Raw genomic sequence first — 22689 nt, 5'->3', positions numbered from 1 at the left:
ATAAACAGAAATCAGTACCGTGCATCACGTTTGCAACAGTGCTTCATGTGTGAAGTCTGGAACTCCCTGGATATTCCACAATGCTTCAGTGTCCATGTAAAGCATGGTAGAGGTAGCATAACGGCTGCTTTGCTGCCTCAGGTTCAGGAAAGCTGGCAGGCAATACAGCAAGGGGTAATCACTCTATATAATGTTGGGGACTCAATTCTCAATATTCAGATCTGCTCAAAGTGTCTCCCCCAATGTACTGATGTAAAAATTTTAAATAAGCATATTCCACTCACTATCTTTATGTTATGTTAGGATAGGTCAGTGTTCCCATTTACATTTTCCCATTTACAGTACTGTGACAGTATATTCTCTAAGCAATTGAAGGTTAAGGGCCTTGCTCAAGGGCCCAACAGTGGCAACCTGGCAGTGGTGGGGCTTGAACCAGTGACCTTTCAATTACTTAGAAGAAGAAAAAAGAAGAAGATATACTTATTTGTCATATATACGTATACAGATGTACAGTACAATGAAATTCTTTCTTCGCATACCACAGCTTGTTTGGAAGCTGGGGTCAGAGCGCAGGGTCAGCCATTGTACGGCGCCCCTGGAGCAGATAGTCCTGTACCTTAACTGCTAGGCTACAACGGTACATAGTTTGTTTATAAAGCAGTAATGTTTTAGAATTTAGCAACCTCTCCTTATTCACCTCCCAGCAGATTTGGTCCCCTCAATGTTCAGTTCATGGCTACAGCCTTGCATTACAGCTTTGACTTTAAAATTGTTTAGGAATGTCAGGGTAGTGGACACATTTATCTAAAGACTGAAAAATTAATTAAAAGGTTTTAAAAAAACTTTATCATGCTGTTAGTTTAGACAGAGTTTAGACTGCTAGTATTATTATTACTTGGAAGAAGATCTTCAGTTGTTAAGACAAGATATGACTAACGGACTGACTATGAGATATGACTGACTATATGCAGCGCTCTAACATGCTAACCCATCACTGCTGAGATCTCAAGCTCTCAAGTTTGCAGCTCTGCTATCAGCAGATGAAAAGATGAAAAGAAGCGCTTGACTACTACACGTAAAGGAGGGGTCGTATGTTAGGTACAGCCCACCTCGGTCAGGGCAAGATACAGCTGGGTAATCAGATAAGACTAGACTGTGATAAACAACCAAAAGTGCATAAAATGTCTGAACTGGAGAGGAAAATGTGTTTGTTATTTAAACTGCATAAACATTTTAATAAGACTCTTTTGCTGTTCATCTCATGGAGCTCTGTGCCAAATTAAATCAATCTTATTTCTGTTTTTTAGAGTCGATCCTGGAGAACATTCCTGACGATGATGCAGTGGTCAAAGCGGAGACAGAGTTCCTGGATTCAGCTGGCTGGACATCAAGGCATGTAACTGGCACTTTCTTACTGACAAGGCTGTAGTGATTCCCTTGATCAGCTCTAGTCTGTCTAGTCATCATAAATACTCGTACTATTTCTTTCTGTTTAGATACAGTTAGTTGTATACATACAGTTGCTAAACAAAATATTGCGGTGCTGTGGAACATAGTACCATTAGTTGTAATGTTTGGCATATTTTATATTTATAATTATGTTGTCATAATTTTACAGCTTTAGATAAGGATCACTTTACTAAGTAAATGATAATAAAGCTGTGTGCTTAGTTGGGGTATTAGTAATTCGATTAGTAAGGTGTTTCTTCATCGACACTTGATACTAAATAAAATCAATATCGTGCAGATTCACTGTGGAGTCCATAAAATAAAAGTATGTTTCAGCAAAAACTGATTACTTCTAATGTCTAGCTTTGATTTAATTTTGTTATTTAGTTTAATTACAGTTAGAAATTCTGTAGATTTCAGTAAAAATATGTGAAGTTACATTACTTGCCAAAAATGGTCTCATTATTTGTGATTTAATTGGTTGTTTTGGCTGATTGTCTTGTTACTTCTCTGATTGCTTCAGTTCTATACGTTTTAATTGATCAACCAGTACCCTGATATTCTCCTGTCAATACTCTTAATACAATTTTAACCACACTGTTCCCTCAATTACTGGAAGCTATTCAGGCTTTGAGTAAAGATTGGCCAGAAGCAAAGAAGCCTTAAACTATAGCGCTCACTTCACCGTACTTCACATATAGGTTTTGATTGGAGTATGAACTGCCATTTTCTCTAAATATAGTATGCATTACTGTTACAAAGTTAAAATGTCTCATCTATACAAAAAAAGAAGTGCCCATGAAGTGTGGCTAAGCATCCATGTCTCTTTTTTAAAACTTAGTTTATAATGTTCTCTTTCCATTTCTATATACAGTGTATTTGTTATAGTGGACACATAAACAAAGATTTCATTAAATCTGAATATCAGGTAATATTCAGCTTGGTGAAGGTGGAGAGGTGCTGAAGAGGTTTAATGAGGTGGAGGACACCTGTCTGCAGGAGCTCATGTCAGACCCACTCCATCAGTTTGTGCCTCAGTATTTTGGGCACATCAGCAGAAATGGAGAGAAATACATCCGTCTTGAAGACCTGCTGAGTGGCCTCAAGCAGCCTGTCATCATGGACTGCAAAATGGGCATTCGGTAGGCATGAGTCTCCCTTAGGTTTTTATTTGTAACAATTTAGACCTAAACGTTCTGATTGTACAGTGTTTTTTTCCTGACAGTGTATTACCAGCTGTATGCAAAATGTTTAGCACAAATTATATATATTTGCTGTTTTTTTAAGTGAAATACTCTGCAGCAGAGTTTTTGGTAAAAAAAAAAAGTGTTAATTTACAGTTGTTATATATTTTTGGACACCCTGCTATGCCAGTATTTTATTGCCCTACCATATTTCCTTCTTTAACTAAAACAACTGCCTTTCTCTCAGTACTTACCAGGAGGAGGAGATCATTAAAGCAAGGACCAAGGGTAGCATGCGGTCCGATATGTACCAGAAAATGGTAAAAGTCGACCCAACGGCTCCCACAGATGAGGAACATGCACAGAAAGGTGTGACAAAGCTGCATTACATGCATTGGAGAGACAACATAAGCAGTACTGCAACACTCGGCTTTCGCATTGAGGGCATTATGGTAACCTGAAGTGGTTTTAAATAAACAATTCATGGAGCTTTATTTTATATAGAAACTTAAAATTAATTCCCTTTTGATCCGAGCATGTGTGTGTTTTCTCTTTCAGATGGACGATGGGGTGGTAAAACGAAATTTTAATCAAACAAAAACCAAAGAAGAGGTTACTAACATCCTGTTGTTTTTTACCAAGAGACAGATGCACATTCTAGTAAGTTATTAACTTTAAACCATTCATATGTGGACATTCATGTTTATTTTTAACAGCATAAAAACAATTCATTTTTATACTCAATCAATGAAACATTCACAGTCTTTATAAGCAACAAATTATTTGTCAGCAGTTTTTGTTTAGAGCAGGATGTCTACAGGTACACTATATATGTTAAAAGTACAGTGGTGTTCAAAAAAATAGCAGTCCAACACCATTAACCTGATAAATCACTGTTTTTAGTAGAAATGCTATTTCTACATAGCAAATAATTTACTTGAAAGTGTAGTAGAGTAATGAAAACAAAACAAACCCAACAATTAGGACATGCATGCCGCTCATTCTGAGTAATTGAAGCATTGATTAAAAGGGGGTTGTTCAAAATAATAGCAGTGAGGAGTTCAATTGGTGAGGTCATTCATTCTGCAGAAGAACGAGTGTCAATTTTGGCCCTTATTTAATGTAGGTGGGTGGCAAATGTTGCACAGGTTGGTCATAGCGCATTTCCTTTTGAAATACTGGGTAAAATGGGTTGTTCCAGACATTGTTCTGATGAACAGCATACTTTGATTAAAAAGTTGATTGTAGAGGGAAAAAACATACAGAGAAGTGCAGCAAATTATAGGCTGCTCAGCTAAAATGATTTTAAATGCCTTGAAGTGACAACTAAAACCTGAAAGACGCAGAAGGAAGTGTGGAACTACTGTTCAAAAGGATCGAAGAATAGCCAAAATGGCAAATACTCAGCCAATGATCACCTCCAGAAGGATCAAAGGAACATCTGAAGTTACCAGTGAGTACAGAAGATGATTAAGTGAAGCCAATTTACCAGCAAGAACTCCTTGCAAAGTCCCATCATTAAGAAAAAGACGTGTCCTGAATGGGTTCAAATTTGCCAAGGAACACATTGACTGACCCAAAGAGAAATGGCTCAACATTTTGTGGACTGGTGAAAGCAAAATTGTTCCTTTTGGGTCTAGTGGCCGTAGACAGTATGTCTGAAGCCCCTTGAACACTGAATTCAAGCCAAAGTTCACTGTGAAGACAGTAAAGCATGGTGGTACAAAATGATGATATGGGGATGTTTTTCATACCATGGTGTTACGCGCGTCTATTTATCGCATACGAGGGATCATGGATCAGTTTGAATATATCAGAATACTTGAGGAGATGATCTGTTGCCCTGTGTTGAGGAAGAAATGTCCTTAAAATGGGTGTTTTAACATGACAATGACCCAAAACATCTTGGTTACAGACAAACAAGATTAAGGTAATAGAGTGACCAGCCCAATCCCCTGACTTCAATCCCATAGATAACTGGTGGGCTGATATCTGAAACGCGTTTTTTTGAGGCAAAACCCCAAAATGCAGAAGAACTGTGGAATGTAGTCTAATCATCCTGGACTGGAATACCTGTTCAGAGGTGCCAGAAGTTGGTCGACTCCATTCAACACAGATCTCAGAAACAATTGTTATGCCACTAAATATTAGTTCAGTAATTTAAAGTAAAGTGAAACCTCAAACATTTTTTTCAGTTTATAGATAATTTTTTTGAGTTTTTAAAGAAAAATGCTGCACTGCTATTTTTTTGAACAGCCTAATATTTATTTTTCTTAACTTTTTGTAAAGGATGAACACAAACTGCCAAAATTTTGTTAATGTTTTAATTTAGAATTGAAAGTGTAGTATTTTCAGTGCATTTGCATTTATGGAAATAAAAGTTGTTATAATGATTTTGTGCTTTATTAGCTTTTTTAAAATCACTGCTATTTTTTTGAACACTACTGTAAGTAGACACCCCTCTTAATTATTCAGTTTAGTTCTTTCAGCCTGGGGGTCAAGTTCATACTATTGCAAGTGGTTTAAGAATGGAATGTCCAAATTGTAACTGCACACTATAGGCTGTTTGATGTAAATCTAAGTAAAATGGAATGCATTTAACCTTTTCAATACCAATTTGAAAAAGACTGATGTACATTCGGGATTTTAATTTTATTATCTTATTACACCAGCTTACAATTTGATTATAGCAGTTTATTATTTATTAATGGCTTAAATCAGTAAAATGCAACTTTAGACAAACTAAGACCTAAAGATTCTGCAGACAGCCTGTTCGCCTGTTAATCTGTCTTTTATCTTATATGTTAGGAGGCCTATCTTTCCAGACTCCAGTCCCTGAAAGAGACGTTAAAGATGTCTGCATTTTTCAGCAGCCATGAGGTTAGTTCAAATGCTGCATTTTTTCTTAAATAAATAGTTTGATTATTTGTTTTCATTTACAATTAAACTAGAATCTGTTACATTTTTTAAACATCCCCCCCTTCCATCTTACCTTAGGTAATAGGAGGCTCTCTCCTTTTCGTCCATGATTACTCCACTAGCAAGGCCAACGTATGGATGATTGATTTTGGAAAGACCACACCAATGCCTGAAAATGTGTTCCTGAACCATGATGTTCCATGGGTGGAGGGAAACCGTGAAGATGGCTTTCTTATTGGGCTGGCATCCCTCATCTCTCTGCTGATGGAGGCCATCAGACAAGTTAGGACTGAGAACCTGGAGGAGCACCAGCCCGTGATGAACGAGCTGAATGAAGCAGATACTCATGATCAATCTCAGCCTGGGTTAGAAAAGGAAGCATCAGATTTGTTTAAGAAAAGCACGGTCACAGAAGAACTTGATTGACGTTTGACACTTGATATTGTGGACAATTTAGATATGCATATTTTCCCTAAGTGGCAGTATGGTGGTTCAGCTAATGAAGTAGGGGCCTCACAGCACCATGGCTCTTGGAGACTTGGGTTCAGACTTCACCTCTGGTCATTGTCTTTGAGGAGTTTTGCATATTCTCTCTGTACTGAATGGAACAGTACAGAAAATTACCAAATTCAGAATTACCAAATTCAGGTACCCCGGTTTCCTCCTACCTCCCAAAAATATTCAGATGGTGGATGTACTGCTCTAAATTCCCTCGCAACTACATTTACTGAAAAAGAGTAAATGAAAAAATGTGTGATACCTTCTGCTGCCCTGTAAAAGATCAAGGCTAGTTTAACTGCACATATCAAATAGTACATGGACATGCCTGTGGTGATTTAAAGCTTGCTTGACTGTGGATAGTGTTATCTGTGCTCCAGTGGTTTAATTCATGGCAGACCTGTATTGGCTACCCAGAGATCACTTCTGTGTGCACATTTAACAGATGCAGTTAAACTATCCCAAATTAATATGGGCAAATCAAATAGTACATGGGCATGCCTTCTGGTTATTTGAAGCTTGCTTGACTGTGGAGAGTGTTATCTGTGCTCCAGTGGTTTTAATTCATGGTAGACCTGTATCCAGAGATCACTGCTCTATGTGCTTTTATCAGGTATCGTTAACCTAGCCCAATTTATATGGACACAAATAGACCATTAGCTGCACTTAATAAAGACCTCTTTACCAAGGAATTAGGAGGCCATGCCACAACGTTAAACGACTTTGAAGAACTTTCTACAAACACTTATTGAATCATCTAAATTGCTACATGTACATAATTACCACAATCATCTAAAAAATTAAACTTGTTTGATAAAGAAATATGCTTTTTAGTAATTGACCCTGTCTTGTATTAAGCTGTTAGTGAAATTAAAGGAAAATTATAAAATAACCCATCAATGTGAGTGAAAAACAGAGTTTTAGAGTCAAAGTGTGTCATGATGTTCTGCAGTAGAGTGGAACCAACTGGGTAAAGATGAAGCTGAAACATCTTGCATGTTCTAAGTTCCTCTGCACCACTGTGTATTTTTCCACCAGTTGGCGCCACACAGTCAAAGTTTCTGCAGGTAAATGGTGAAATCAACACTTTTGAGTTTGTGTAGAGTTGCAACGTGCATTGCGTTCCTGGCAGTTTGGTATGAATGAAATCGTTGTGTTTGATTCATTATTTAACTTTAAATGTAAACTGTTTGTTACATGTCTGTCTCCTCAATCATCTCATGTAAAATGTTTGTGAAATGTCATTTTAATTAGAGGTAGGTGTTCTCTACTCATGCAGCACCTGCAGTATCAAATATCGACGCTTAAAGATGCCGAGGAACCGCAGGAGGTACCAAAATCTGGTGGTTAAAAGTGTAAACTGTGGAGGTGAGTTAGCTTCAGTCTGCTCTGTTAAAGCCACCGAATCTCTCTTTGGGTCTGCGTTCATATGACCCTTGATAATGAATTCAGACGTTATTACACAGTAAGCTCATCTTGTTCCAAACAGGGCACATTTGTTGATGAATTTTGTATTTAGAATAAAATTTGTTTTTGAATAAAAATAAACCAACCAAGTGGTTTTTTATTGGGACATAGTTCAATTCAGAAACAGGGACAACTGTACGGAGCATGGTGACTATTGGCTATATAGTATAGCATAGATAAGGTTTACCGACCTTTCTTTGTGACAAGGAAAAGGTCTGTAATGTAGTTTAATATTAAGACATGGTTTCCTGATTCTTTATTAGAGATTATTGTACATCTGTCTGGTATGGACATTCAGTGATTGTTTAGCAGATGTATGGCAGGTAATACACTTAAACTTTGTGGGTGTACAATGACTGATTATAAAGCATCCTAACTATCCTGATGCACCTAATGCACTCATATCAGAACAAGAAACCAACCTAAAGTGGCTTTTTATTGGGTTGGACATGGTTAATTTTAGAAAGAGGGACAACTGTGCGGAACATGGTGACACTGTTGGCTATTAGCTATATAGTATAGCATGGAGAGAAGGGTGGACAAGTGATTAATGCTTAGTTTATAATCCAAACTGAACAATATTTGTGGTTTCGTTCAGGGCCCGTGTAATTTAGGTGGACAGTTGCTTAAACTAAAATGCCCCATGCACATTTTAATGGTCAACTTTATATTAAATATTGCGTTGCAAATTTAGGCCGAATTAATTTAGTGAATCAATTGGAATTCGACTCCCATTATTCTTAATGACTGGAAATGAATCGACTCGTTTATTGGGTTCTACTCTCAGTTCTATTCACAGGAGAACTAAATGCCTCAGGGTTCATTTAAATGCTATTTAAATGTGCAAGTTTTATATTGTGTTTTATTTGTTGTTTAGATTTAACAAAATTAAAACTTTTCGAAAGCCTGTTTTAATTATGAACTCAGCTGGCGATTAATTGTGTACGAATAATTGTGATTCCAAAACGCTCAAGTTGTTTTCTTATATTTTATAATTATACACAAGCAACTTTGAATGGTTTTTAACGTAATACGTTTCTTTCTTTCAAAATATATTATAAATAATTTTATTTCTGCGTTTTTTTCAAACGGTTAACTTAAAGGTTGCGTGCCAAATGTTGTACCTATAAGATGCGAACTGAACCGACGCTACAGGTGTAGTCTACTATTTTAACATCCTTCGTAGTACTTTAGTATGCGGATTGAGACGCAGCCGATACTAAAATACGGAAGTAACCGCCCCGCGGGAATGCTGGGTAATGTAGTTCTCTGGAAACATTGTTTTGAAGTCGCTTGCAGCGTTAGCCTGCACAGCTGAAGAACATATCCGTCTATAAACTTTATTATTTTAAAGTAATATAATAACGCATTTAAGATCTACACAGAACAAAGATCAGATATTCAAACTGGCGGTGATTTAGATGGGAATAATGGCGGATGGCCGCTACTACAATGGTAGGTTGAGTAAGTAAGTGTATGTTGTGTTGTGTGGAGGTTTGAATGCATTTTTATTACTTTAGGTTTGGATGAAGAACCTGTTAGAGAGGTGTGGAGTAATGACACGGGAGGTAAAAACAATCACACATCGTGTTCGTATTTAAATATGCTGTTCTTAAGCTTGCTCTTGTGTTTTCCACTTGCTGTCAAAAATTCGGAAGCTGATTTGATTCAAAACGATACATGAAGTATGAAAAGTGCATAAAAAGTGTGATGTTTATATAAGTGTGATGTATTTAGAAGTGAGTAGTGCTTTCCTAGACCTCACAATTAAACTGTGTGGTTAAAGATCTTCATTTACATTCGAAGCAACGAGCTGCATCTGTTATATAATATGAATGTGTTCATGTAAACATGTACTACCCATGTTTTGCGTATATTGCATGTATTACTATTTCCATCATATATCATTCTATTTAGATTGTATCCTTTCCTCTTTAAACCTTTCATGTATGTATTTAATATTAGTTTACTTAACACCAGTAATTGTTGGTGGTGTTACCATAGAGACCAATCCCAACAGGTATGTCTGAAGGAAACCACACCCTATTCACCATGTAGTCCAAGTCCAATATAGTCTAAATAATGTGTGAGATCAAATCAGTGTATCTCACACACAGGTTATACATCCAAACTCTAAGATGTTTTCATACACTTGTGTGTTTTGGCAGAGATTTAATATTTCTGTGATTTATTTTCTTTTATTGAGGCTTTATGATCATTCAAAACATATATATGTTGTTTTACAAGTTTATTTTGGCTTTTCTAAGTATATGACAGTCTGCTTGGTCATAAATATAGAAATTCATTATATAGATAATTATTATGGTGGTGTAGAAAGGTCTGTAGTTCAGTTTAACATTAAGACATGGTCTGCTAATTCTTCATTAGTGATTAGTTTACTTCAGGCAATGACCTGTTCATGGGACATCTGTCTGGTATGGACATTCAGTGCTTGTTTAATACAATACACCTACCATACACCTACACCTACCACTATACAGCATCCCAACAATAGTGCTGCACCTGCTATACTCGTACCAGAACAGCACAAACTAGCATGTTGTTATCATGTTGGTGTCACTGCAGTGTTGGAGTATGGTTCACTGCATTTTCATCAATCGCTTTACCTGTTATGTATCTGTCCTCAGTGTAAAAAGGAATTAATTGTGTCGGGTTTATCTTATGTGATCCAGAACACGATGATCGCTTGGGGAGCCACCAGTTCCGTCAACGCAAAGTCCGTGGTCCATTCAGGGGGTGCTTGGACAGAAATGTAGAAGTTCCGAGCCTAAAACTGGGTCCTGCAGGAGACGCCTGGCCTTGGCCCCCTGGTAGGTGTCTAGAGAAAGACGGAGGTGCCATGAGCAATGGCCAGGACAAGGCCACTCAGCAGAGATTGTGAGTATGATAATAAACATTAACACAGCATTTCCTCAAAGCATGGCTCTGTCACACATTGTTTTGCATACTTTGGTAACAGAAGCTCGATGTGGTTATTGGGAGGAGATCAGCAGAAGCATTGGCTATAGATATTATTAGAAAATATTTATTTAGGGGTTCTTTTTTTTAGCAACCCGTATGGCCGACCTAACCGAGCAGGACCTGGCCAATTTGGTAGAGACAGAAAAAGAGGAGGGGGCATGGGAAATCACAGGCTGAGTGAAGTAGATCAAGCGGGAGAAGATACAGAAAGAGGAGGACCTATTTCAGGAGAAGCCAAAAGTTGGTACAAAATTACGGTAAGAAAAAAATTGTGTTAAACAACAAACTAAATATGTAAGTAAGCTCTTCTGTTTACAAAGTCAGTAGATTAAAACTAGTGTTGATTTTAAACAGATTCCCTATGGGAGGAAATACAATAAAAACTGGCTTTTGTCAGCACTGCAGAATCACTGCCCCATACCTTTCACTCCAGTAAATGTGAGTCATGAAAAACCTTTTGATGTGTTTTGATTTACTGTTAAACAACATGTAAATAATATATGGGTGTACTGTGAATCATTTGGTTTCATCTGTTCATATGCATGTGTGCAGTACTTCACAGAAGGGCAGAAAGTGCAGTTCTACCTGGAAGATGCCACCGCTGCCAGTGCCCTGTGCAAAGTCAGTCGCAGGATTACAGATAATGAAGGATATAAGGCAAGTTGATAAGAGTCTAAGAGTCACATTTGGTTATTTTCTTACGCTAGCCCACTGTTGCCCACCACTGCTGAGATTTTAAGCTGTATTGGCTTGAAAAGAAGTGGCTCTTATTGTTGCTGTTCAGTTGCGACCTATGCAGTCTGGTTGAGGTACCTGCATTAGTGGTGGGGTATTCACTGAGTTCATAGCATGTGTCTGTACGTGGTACGGCTCTCTGTAAAACCCCGTCACTGGCAGGTGAAAAGATGCAGCTGTCGACTGCACACAAATCAAAGGATGTGTGAGATGGTCTCGGCTCTCATCAGCCAATGCGGGAGTGGTACAAGCAACAAGAGCATAGATTTAGAGAAATGGGCTTATATTTCCATTGTAACTAAAAAAAAATAAAGAAAAAAAGGGACAATTAAAAACGCAATGGTATAACACATTGATTCTCAACTTTGCGTTTGGAAAATGTCCTAATGATACCGCCAATCTGGAGTTCTATGTAGATAATAATTAATCTAAAAAAAAAAAAAAAAAAAAACTATTTGGAAATGCTTTGACAATTATCAAAATATCAGCTACATTATTAATACACAAGTATTGGGACACCCCTTCTAGTTAATTTATGTGTTTCAGCCACAACAATTGCTAGAATTAAATAATAAGATATTACTTAAACGGTAATTTGTGTTTTTTTTAACCCCTTTTTAGGTGGTTGTGATCATGAACCCATGTGTGCCACCATCCTTCACAAAGATTGACCTTAAAGAAGAGGATCTGCAGCACTTAAAAGTGAGATAGTGTAAAATATTTAGCATTCAACCCCAATAGAATTTAGTTCTAAGGTGTGCTCACTGTAAAATTGTTGCTGTATTCACTTTAGAAATTTATGTCCGAGCGCTTTGATGGCTCTGTGCAGCTTCTCAACCTGCAAAGCATTTGCACTGATCAAGGTAAGTCTCCTATTAAAACTTACCGCCATCATCACATGATCTAGATGTTGTGGCCGTCTGTAAGGGTGATCTCTGCAGTGTAGAATGAACATTCACTAGCCCACTACTGAGATCCAGGGCTTGAGTCTCAGCAGTGCTGTCGGGCGTCTACATAGATGAGGTTGACTGTGTCTGAGGGAAGGGGGTGTGGCCGATCAACCTGTTTTGTTGGTTCACTTATCAGTGCACTCTCAGTGCCAATTACAAGCCCGAAGCCCTGGCGTAAAAACTTTGCTAAATCAGGAATGCGGACCAGAATGATCCACTGTGGCAACACCTAAATATGGAAGCAGCCGAGTAAGAGGGTAAAAGTCTTCCTGTTTTTGACTTTTTGATTTGATGTCTTTCTCAGCTTTGGTGTCTCGAAAGATCAAGGTCATTCTGAACAGAAGGAGCTGCATGCAGGCTGTGATAAAGATCATTAAAGAGAATATCTCAGATGTAAGACCATTTAATTTTTTATTAAGTTCTTACTGCTTGTAAAACTTGACTCAATCCTTACTGAACTGAACAATGTACCAACTGAAAACTAAGGCTAATGTTATGATTGTACATTGTACAAGCAGAACTAGTCCCACAGACTAGTTGGGACTAGTTTTGGATCTGCAAAACAATGAAGATGAAAGTGATTATAAAACTGATCCCAGAACAGTGGGGGATGTTGTGTTTTAATAATGCAGCTGGTGGAAAGACTCTTTCAGTGTAATCCTTACTTCAGTTATTAGTTATGGACCTGAATGAAGTGTCTGCCAGGTGCATGAATTACATATCCACAATGTGCCTCTCAGTAGTAAAGATTAATTTCTAAATTAATTTCCATTTTCATTAATTAACCCATTCCAATCCTGAAATGATCACATGATTAAATAATGGTGAGCTCATGACACTGCTCATGTAACTCATGACACTGCTCACTTTGTTAAGCCGCCTGAGGCAGGTTAAAAGAGACTGCGTACAAGTTGTGTGTTAAGTATGGCATGGATGGTAAAAGGTTGCAATGTTTTCCAGCTCAAATATATATTTATTTAGAAATGTGGGATTTTACATACTGGCCCCCTAGGCCATTTGTTGCCCACTGGTCATAAAATAAAAACACTGCTTTGTGTGATTTCTTTTTTTTTTTTTTTTTTTTTTTTTTTTTTTTTTTTTTTTTTTTTTTGCATAGTACATCATCATAAACCATGGAAGATTACACGTTTTGTCTCTGTCTTGTTTTCAGTTGAAGTCTCTAAACTTAAGCAACAATAGGCTGTACAAGTTGGACGATCTTGCAGAGCTGGTGGATGTTGCACCCAACTTAACAATGCTCAACCTCTCTGATAATGAGGTGACTTACTACTCTACAGACTCTGACTACAAAGCTTAAATGTACTATTAAGACCTGTCTTTGTACTAGAAAATGATTTGGATTTAGTTCATCCATACGTATTAGATTTGTCAGAACTAAACTAAATGTCAATCGCACTACAGTATCCAGTGATTTCCTTCTTTATACTAATACTGTAGCTAAAGTCTGAACGAGAGCTGGACAAGGTGAAGGGCTTTAGGCTTACAGAGCTTTGGCTGAATCACAACCCCCTATGTGATCACTTCAAGGACAAGGCCACATACATCAGGTCAGTGACTTTGCCTCACACTTTCCCCTTAATGCTATAATGAGAAGAACATTTTAAAAAGCATCTTTTGCTTTCTGTATTTGCAAGGAAAAATAATGGATTTGATCTGAACCACTGTACATTACTACTTTGCGATCAAGTTATATATTAAACCTCTTATGGAAAACTAGGCTGCATTCACATGATACACAGCAAAAGTGCCTTCATGCTGGCTGTGCTGTTGTTTTTATATGGAGTGAGGTGGAGCCACCTACCTTGCCTCTAACCTGCCTTGAGTGTCAACAGTGCAAAACGCTTAGTATGCAAAAGCAGCCTTATATTAATTTAACATTCAGAATATTAAATACATTAATTTTAATGCTGACATTAAAAATGTGTGTGACACTGAGATATAAACTGCACATGACCCATCCATTGCAATGTTTCAAGGACCACTTTTTTTTCCTCTTGCATCAACTCTTCACTGCAACGTTTCCTCTTTTAGTTAGAGCTACTTTTATGTTCTGTTAAATTAAGTGATTTCTTACACGTAATCTTGCAAAAACTCAATCCCTTATCACTGCAATTTCTGCTTAAACATATTAGACCAGTTTCTGCAACATGGATTTAGCCCAGCTTAGAAAAAAACATTATTATATAGACTACATAGTAATTGCACAAACCTTTATGTGTGAAACACAGTGCATGTCCCAACTCTTGGCCCGTATTTGTATGATTTTATGCTCTGCTCTGTACGGTGGCCGAGAAGTGCAAAACAAATTTACATTTCAGAAAACAAAATTACAAAAAAACAAAAACAAATTTACAACAAAAGCAAAAACAAATTTACAAGTGCTCGGGTACCCAGTGTTTGTAAATTTGTTTTGTCATATGTAAAAGTGTTTCAGCACTTGTAAATTTATTTTCGGCATATGTAATTTTGTTTTCTAAAATGTATATTTGTTTTGCACTTCCCGGCCGCACATTTCTGACGGAAAAGGCAGGGACAATAAACCGGAAGTGCGTGTTGCTTACCTGCTGTCAATCAAACTGTTTCTCAGCGATAAAGTGAACGGAGTTTGTGATGGTGACGATAAACAAGGTTTTGTCTAGTTTGTGGAAATCATTTTATCCAGTTGATCCGCTATTGTTTTTCTTGTGGAAAGTTTTGTGCAGATGTTTAGACGTGGCGTGTGCATCTCTATTTACCGTCCGCTCTTCTAAACATCTAAGGAATTCCCACAAGAACAACAAAAGCGAAATAATGAAAATAATTAACACAAAATGGACAAAACATTGTTTATTAGGGACGGAACATTTGATACCGAGGCTTTAAAACTTGTTTCACTTTTGTAACACTGGACTCAGTGTATCGGAGCTTATATTAAAGCAGCATGTGCGGGACTGATGAAGCTTTGTGCTGAGTTTTATCTCACTCACTATATAAGAGACAATCAAACCAGGGATACCCACCGTCCTGTAACATCCACAATCCTTCTTTATCTGGAGACTAAACGCCGCGTTCAGTACTGAACTGATACAGGACGCTTTGTTCCGTATTTTTATCAATGGGAGACGGTGTGGTGTATAAAACAGAAGGAAACTGCTGCTTAATTCATTATATTAAGTAGTGTTCACTTTTATTCTTAGTAACGTGACATAACCTGTTTAATAAACCGCTGTATGAGCAGCGCAGTAGGCGGAGTGCGTTGTTTTGCCTAAAATATGGTTCTGACTTATTATAAAGAATGAAAATAATAAATTTTAAACACCATAAATAAAACCTTTGTTCTCATGACTGTGTAAGGTCCCCCCCTGCTGCTATAACCAGCGCACACACACCGTTACTAAGAATAAAAGTGAACACTACTTAATATAATTCCCTGTCTCCCATTGATAAAAATACGGAACAAAGCGTCCTGTATCAGTTCAATACTGAACGCGGCGTTTGGTCTCCAGATAAAGAAGGATTGTGATGTTACGGGACGGTGGGTAACCCTGGTTTGATTGTCTCTTATATAGTGAGTGAGATAAAACACAGCACCAAAGCTTCATCAGTCCCGCACATGCTGCTGCTTTAATATAAGCTCCGATACACTGAGTCCAGTGTTACAAAAGTGAAACAAGTTTTAAAGCCTCGGTATCAGATGTTCCGTCCCTAATAAACAATGTTTTGTCCATTTTGTGTTAATTATTTTCATTATTTCGCTTTTGTTGTTCTTGTGGGAATTCCTTAGATGTTTAGAAGAGCGGACGGTAAATAGAGATGCACACGCCACGTCTAAACATCTGCACAAAACTTTCCACAAGAAAAACAATAGCGGGTCAACTGGATAAAATGATTTCCACAAACTAGACAAAACCTTGTTTATCGTCACCATCACAAACTCCGTTCACTTTATCGCTGAGAAACAGTTTGATTGACAGCAGGTAAGCAACACGCACTTCCGGTTTATTGTCCCTGCCTTTTCCGTCAGAAATGTGCGGCCGGGAAGTGCAAAACAAATATACATTTTAGAAAACAAAATTACATATGCCGAAAATAAATTTACAAGTGCTGAAACACTTTTACATATGCCAAAACAAATTTACAAACACTGGGTACCCGAGCACTTGTAAATTTGTTTTTGCTTTTGTTGTAAATTTGTTTTAGTTTTTTTGTAATTTTGTTTTCTGAAATGTAAATTTGTTTTGCACTTCTCGGCCACCGTAGCTCTGCCACCACATGGCTGGCTGATAACATTTCCATAAATAATAAGATGTACTGTCTGATACAATGTTAATGAAACATTTTAGCTGCCATTGCAATGTAAAGTAGACCCACCTGGACATGCATTGGGTTGTTCACGTTTGAGATATTCATGAATTTCCTACCCACCCTAATAAATGTATAGATTTATATATATATTGTGGAGTTTATGTATTTATTGTATCACTGAAGCTAATAATTTTGATAAAAGATATGAACCAACTCTTTACCTGCGTTTTTTATTCATGTTGCCAGTGCTGTTCAGCAACGATTCCCCAGACTTCTCAAACTGGTGAGACTCATTTTTCTCTTTTTAATTTCTCTACAGTTAAAACATTTGCACACTTGTGTCAGGTACATGTCCACTCACTGACCATTTTATTATGTACACTGATTTATTCATTCTACCATACAGTTAAACTTGTGGGTATACAATTACTTACTGTAGCCCATCTATTGCTTTGTATACCCCTCGTACCCAAGTTATCAATCGAAATTTACCCCAATTGGACACCCACTGATCAAATGATGTTTTGCTTGTTGACCTTTCTCAGCACTGCTTTGTCATTAACATGGTAATGATATTGTAGTGTGTGTTGTGTTTTTTCTGCTACTGTGTAGGATGGCCACAGTCTTCCTGCACCAATAGGTTTTGATCTTGAAACCCGTGCCATGATTCCTCCCTCCAAGGTACGTCCTTTGTTTTTAAGAATAAATAAGGACCAATAAAAGACCTATTTTTTTTATTTAATGACTGTCTGAATTCAGGGCAGCTACTTTGGTACGGATGAAATTAAGGAATTCATCATGCGTTTCCTGCAACAGTAAGTCTGGACGCTTGTACAGTGAATGAATTAAATCATTTTGCCGTTCCTACTTTTTCCCATGTTGTGAGATTTTTTTTTTGTTGCTGTTTGGCAGATATTACAGTGTATACGACTCAGGAGATCGACAGCTTCTGCTGGAAGCCTATCACGATGGAGCCTGCTTCTCCATCAGCCTCCCCTCTAGGTACAGTGCTATCCTGTGATTAACAGCTCTGGATTATTGACTTTGTAATGTAAAGTTGGTACTGCACAGCAACAGACCTGGGTTTGTTCCTTCAGTCACTGTCTGTGAGATGTTTTCAGGTTCTTTTTTTCTCCCACCTGGCTACCCTAAATTGCTCTTTAGGTGTGCGTGTTCCACAGTGTAGTGGCTAGTGTTATTTAAGTAGCGCCACACCCACTGCAATCATGACCAGAATTAGGTGGGCCACTCTTGATGTCCACTAGAGGAACTCTCAGGTCTGCTTAATGTAGTTTTGAATTTTCTTACAGGTCTACTCTGGACAATTATCAAATTCACAGCCGCAACTTTAAGAAGGTCAAAGACTCTGGTGAGTTTTCTTAAATTACAGCTGGTACTAATTAATATTCTTGCAGCTTTTGGCCAAAATAAAAGGATCTTGATGAAAATGGGGAAACAAAATGTAAAAAAAAAAAAAAGGATTTCACCCAAGGGAAAAAAAATCAAGGTTCTAAATGCTGTATTTAAAAAGTTTTATTTTATTTTCCCCACAGTGATGCGCCTCCGGCTGTTAAAGCACACTCGCCTGAATGTCGTCGCTTTTCTTAATCAACTGCCGAAAACTCAGCATGACTTGGCCTCTTTTTGTATCGATGTAAACACTTACACAGTGAGTATTTAATGTTTCTTACTATTTTAACCCTTTTCATCCACCTGTGTTCTCGTCACTTTTTAATCTGTTGTTCTCTCTACACAGCAAACGTTACTGGCATTTACGGTCAGTGGGGTGTTTAAAGAAGGCAAGTATTGGCCTTTGTTCTTCATTTAGCTTTCAACCTGCTTCAGTTGTTCACATTAGTGTGGCTGTTATTGCTTAATGACTTTAGTACTTGCTGCTTTTCTAGTCGATACCAAGCCCAGAGACCTTGTTCGTGCCTTCTCTCGAGTCTTTGTTGCTGTTCCAGCCTCGAATTCTGGGTAAGAGTAAACATTTTTCTATCATTATCTTGTCCTTGTACCATCATCTTAAACCTGAAGTTGCAGTTATTTTATTGCTTTACATTATTTGTCTAGAGTTTCTATAAATAAATTGATTATTAAATTCATTATTGTAATGGATATTCTCGCTTTTGCTCTCTCTCCCTGTTTATTTTGTAGACTGTGTTTAGTCAATGATGAGCTGTTTGTGAGAAATGCTAACAGCGATGAGGTACGTCGTGCGTTTACCGCCCCGACTCCGTCCAGCAGCCCTGAACTCACACTTACCACTTTACAGAAGGAAATGCTCTCAGAATTCTCCCAGAAATCTCAAATGAATCTTGAGTGGTCCCAAAGGTGATTGTAGATCTTTATTTAAATCATTCAAAACGTATTTCTACAATCTGTTTCATTGTAGAGCTTTAATATTTTCATGCTCATTTAACTTTAAGAGGCTTTGTCAATTCAGCTCTAGACAAGTACATACTGAAACAAAACAACATTCCTCCAGTACCATGATGCCACACAGAACACAACAATATTTTGTTGGTTTTCGGAGTAAACTCTTAAATCCTTTAAGAGCAGTAACCTAAACATGACATTTTGCATATTAAAAAACTAATTGTTAATGTCTTGTGGCATAACTTCTGCACATGCCACAGTTTTTCAAAATGTTAAACTTACAATCAGAATATATAGAGAAATTGTGCAGAACTTTACCTGTTTAGGGTGCATTTGCTTACTTTTACTTTAAAATTGCATTATACTAAATTGCATTATACTATACTAACAAAAACGGTTTATCTGTCCATGCTCAAGGGGTGTAGTATGAACATTAAACTATTAAAGAAATTTGTGACCCATCACCCATAAAATTGAAGTTGTGCCTAAAATATTTATGTATTTTAATGTTTTTATATATTTTGTTTTTGCATCAGGTGCTTACAACATAGTGAATGGGACTTCAACCGAGCTGTTCAGCTGTTTACAGAGCTCAAGGTGAGACTCAAGAATAAACAATAAAACTACAATAAAAAAAATGAGTTGCTGTACAAACCTAATTTCCGAAAAGGTTGGGACATTTTGTAAAATGCAATAAAAACGAAACATTGGACATTTATTTAACTGACAGAATAATGATGAATAATTGTTCCTCCAACACACTCAAAACAGTTGGGATAGGACAAAATGAGAGTAAACACTTTAAAGATTGTTTACGTTACATTATTTAAAACATTTCACCATAAAGAGGTGATGGGTAAAAGGCGATGAAATCATGTTTGAGTAAAAAGCAAAAATGGGCAAGATGGGCCAAACTTCATGAGAGAACTGTCAATAAGATCAAAATAAACATTTTTCACTGCACAATTGCAAATTATTTAGGTCTTTTACTATTTGCCATACATAAAGGATAAAGGAACAGGCAATTTAGAGAAATGCATGAGACACATCGGCTGAGTACTTCAGAAAGCCTTGTCATTTAACACTGTCTTAAATGCAACCTGAAACTATAAAGTAAAGTTAGAGCCATACATCAAAGATGGTGAAACACCTAAACTAAGAGACGTCAGTGTGTAACTGAGAAATATGGATTCATTAAATAAATCCTATTTGTAGGTGGCAGGGAGAAGATCACATTAACTAAATGTACTTGACATGACATGAAGTATATTCCTGATGTATTTTCTACTCTTTTCAATTTCTTTTAGGCCCAGGGCTCCATACCAGACGTTGCCTTCATATCCTGAGGATGAATCAGCTTAGTTTTGTTTATTTTGTAGTAAATAAAAAAAGTAGTAAAAAAATTGGGAACTAGTTTTATATGTATTTTATTAGGATTTTCTTATGTTTGATATCTCAGGCTGAGAATTGATATGTGTTTTGTTGTTTTAATTATTTAATTTGTTACATAAGCTGTTGTGTAATGTTTTAATTTATGCTGTGAATTGTGTTGCCTCAGCAATAAAACCTGTGGTTATAATACATCCTTTTTATAACTCTTTTTACTGCCAGTATATTGTGTTTTGTGAGGGGTATGACAATATATACAGTGCCTTGCAAAAGTATTCAGCCCCCTTGAACTTTTCAACCTTTTGCCACATTTCAGGCTTTAAACATAAAGATATGAAATTGTAATTTTTTGTGAAGAATCAACAACAAGCGGGACACAATCGTGAAGTGGAACGAAATTTATTGGATATTTTAAACTTTTTTTAGAAATAAAAAACTGAAAAGTGGGGCGTGCAATATTATTCAGCCCCCTTGCGTTAAAACTTTGTAGCGCCACCTTTTGCTGCGATTACAGCTGCAAGTCGCTTGGGGTATGTCTCTATCAGTTTTGCACATCGAGATACTGAAATTTTTTTCCATTCTTCCTTGCAAAACAGTTCGAGCTCAGTGAGGTTGGATGGAGAGCGTTTGTGAACAGCAGTTTTCAGCTCTTTCCACAGATTCTCGATGGGATTCAGGTCTGGACTTTGACTTGGCCATTTTAACACCTGGATAAGTTTATTTGTGAACCATTCCATTGTAGATTTTGCTTTATGTTTTGGATCATTGTCTTGTTGGAAGATAAATCTCCGTCCCAGTCTCAGGTCTTTTGCAGACTGCAACAGGTTTTCTTCCAGAATGGTCCTGTATTTGGCTCCATCCATCTTCCCATCAATTTTAACCATCTTCCCTGTCCCTGCTGAAGAAAAGCAGGCCCAAACCATGATGCTGCCACCACCATGTTTGACAGTGGGGATGGTGTGTTCAGGGTGATGAGCTGTGTTGCTTTTATGCCAAACATAACGTTTTGCGTTGTGGCCAAAAAGTTCGATTTTGGTTTCATCTGACCAGAGCACCTTCTTCCACATGCTTGGTGTGTCTCCCAGGTGACTTTTTATAGATATCTTTGAGAAATGGCTTTCTTCTTGCCACTCTTCCATAAAGGCCAGATTTGTGCAGTGTACGACTGATTGTTGTCCTATGGACAGATTCTCCCACCTCAGCTGTAGATCTCTGCAGTTCATTCAGAGTGATCATGGGCCTCTTGGCTGCATCTCTGATCAGTCTTCTCCTTGTTTGAGCTGAAAGTTTAGAGGGACGGCCGGGTCTTGGTAGATTTGCAGTGGTCTGATACTCCTTCCATTTCAATATGATCGCTTGCACAGTGCTCCTTGAGATGTTTAAAGCTTGGGAAATCTTTTTGTATCCAAATTCGGCTTTAAACTTCTCCACAACAGTATCTCGGACCTGCCTGGTGTGTTTCTTGGTCTTCATGATGCTCTCTGCGCTTTAAACAGAACTCTGAGACCATCACAGAGCAGGTGCATTTATACGGAGACTTGATTACACACAGGTGGATTCTATTTATCACCATCAGTCATTTAGGTCAACATTGGATCATTCAGAGATCCTCACTGAACTTCTGGAGTGAGTTTGCTGCACTGAAAGTAAAGGGGCTGAATAATATTGCACGCCCCACTTTTCAGGTTTTTATTTCTAAAAAAAGTTTAAAATATCCAATAAATTTCGTTCCACTTCAGAATTGTGTCGCACTTGTTATTGATTCTTCACAAAAAATTACAATTTTATATCTTTATGTTTAAAGCCTGAAATGTGGCAAAAGGTTGAAAAGTTCAAGGGGGCTGAATACTTTTGCAAGGCACTGTAGCTCTCTGGTGAAGCAGCAGTCTTTTATGCCAGCTGTCCACCACCGAGATCCGTGTTCAGATCTCAGCAGTGCTATCGGCTAGCCAGATGTCTAGACAGACATTACTGGCTTTGTACAAAGCCTTGCAATGGATTGGCGCTTGGCCAGGGTATTACTGCCCTGCGTCCAGTATTTCCTGTAGAACAGATCTGCGCACACTGACCAGGATAAAGCGGTTAATGGAAACAAAATGAAATAATATATCAATAATATATGACAACCTTTTATAAAATATAAATAAAAGTGGATATAATTATTAAGCATTATTAATATTACATTTGAGTTAATTTTAATGTTTTAACACTTTTCTGGTCAGGGCTATGGTGGGTCCAGCTTCCCTACAATCATTGGGTGCAATGTAGAAACATCTTTCCTCCATTTTTCCTCTTAAATATAGCCAATTATGTCTATGTAAACACCAAACCGGCCAATAGCACCAGACAACAGGGTTTCTAAAACCACTGTAGATTAGATTAGATTAGATTCAACTTTAACAAGTAAACAAGTACAAAGCCAATGAAACGCA

General features: G+C 37.5%; 1 protein-coding gene across 2 annotated transcripts; it reads left to right on the top strand.

Annotated features, from left to right (window-relative positions):
- Window positions 1–7162: 7162 nt before the first annotated feature.
- Window positions 7163–20451, top strand: nxf1a (nuclear RNA export factor 1a). Of its 2 annotated transcripts, XM_062999749.1 has the most exons (23): window positions 7163–7186; window positions 7330–7418; window positions 9038–9085; window positions 10211–10415; window positions 10588–10756; window positions 10854–10937; window positions 11052–11156; window positions 11856–11936; window positions 12028–12097; window positions 12489–12577; window positions 13356–13463; window positions 13643–13752; window positions 16736–16772; window positions 17102–17170; window positions 17249–17304; window positions 17402–17491; window positions 17800–17858; window positions 18043–18158; window positions 18246–18288; window positions 18394–18466; window positions 18647–18823; window positions 19405–19465; window positions 20176–20451. In XM_062999749.1, the coding sequence occupies exons 2-23, from the start codon at window positions 7361–7363 to the stop codon at window positions 20212–20214; spliced, it is 1947 nt and encodes a 648-aa protein (XP_062855819.1). In that variant the 5' UTR covers window positions 7163–7186; window positions 7330–7360; the 3' UTR covers window positions 20215–20451. The 2 variants fall into 2 exon arrangements, with proteins under 2 accessions (XP_062855819.1, XP_062855820.1); XM_062999750.1 differs by lacking the exons at window positions 7163–7186; window positions 7330–7418; window positions 9038–9085 and adding an exon at window positions 8807–8972.
- Window positions 20452–22689: the final 2238 nt, after the last annotated feature.

The sequence above is a fragment of the Trichomycterus rosablanca genome, chromosome 8, assembly GCF_030014385.1.
Source record: "Trichomycterus rosablanca isolate fTriRos1 chromosome 8, fTriRos1.hap1, whole genome shotgun sequence".
NCBI classification, from domain to species: Eukaryota; Metazoa; Chordata; class Actinopteri; order Siluriformes; family Trichomycteridae; genus Trichomycterus; species Trichomycterus rosablanca.
This window is presented reverse-complemented; position numbering and strand designations above follow the sequence as displayed.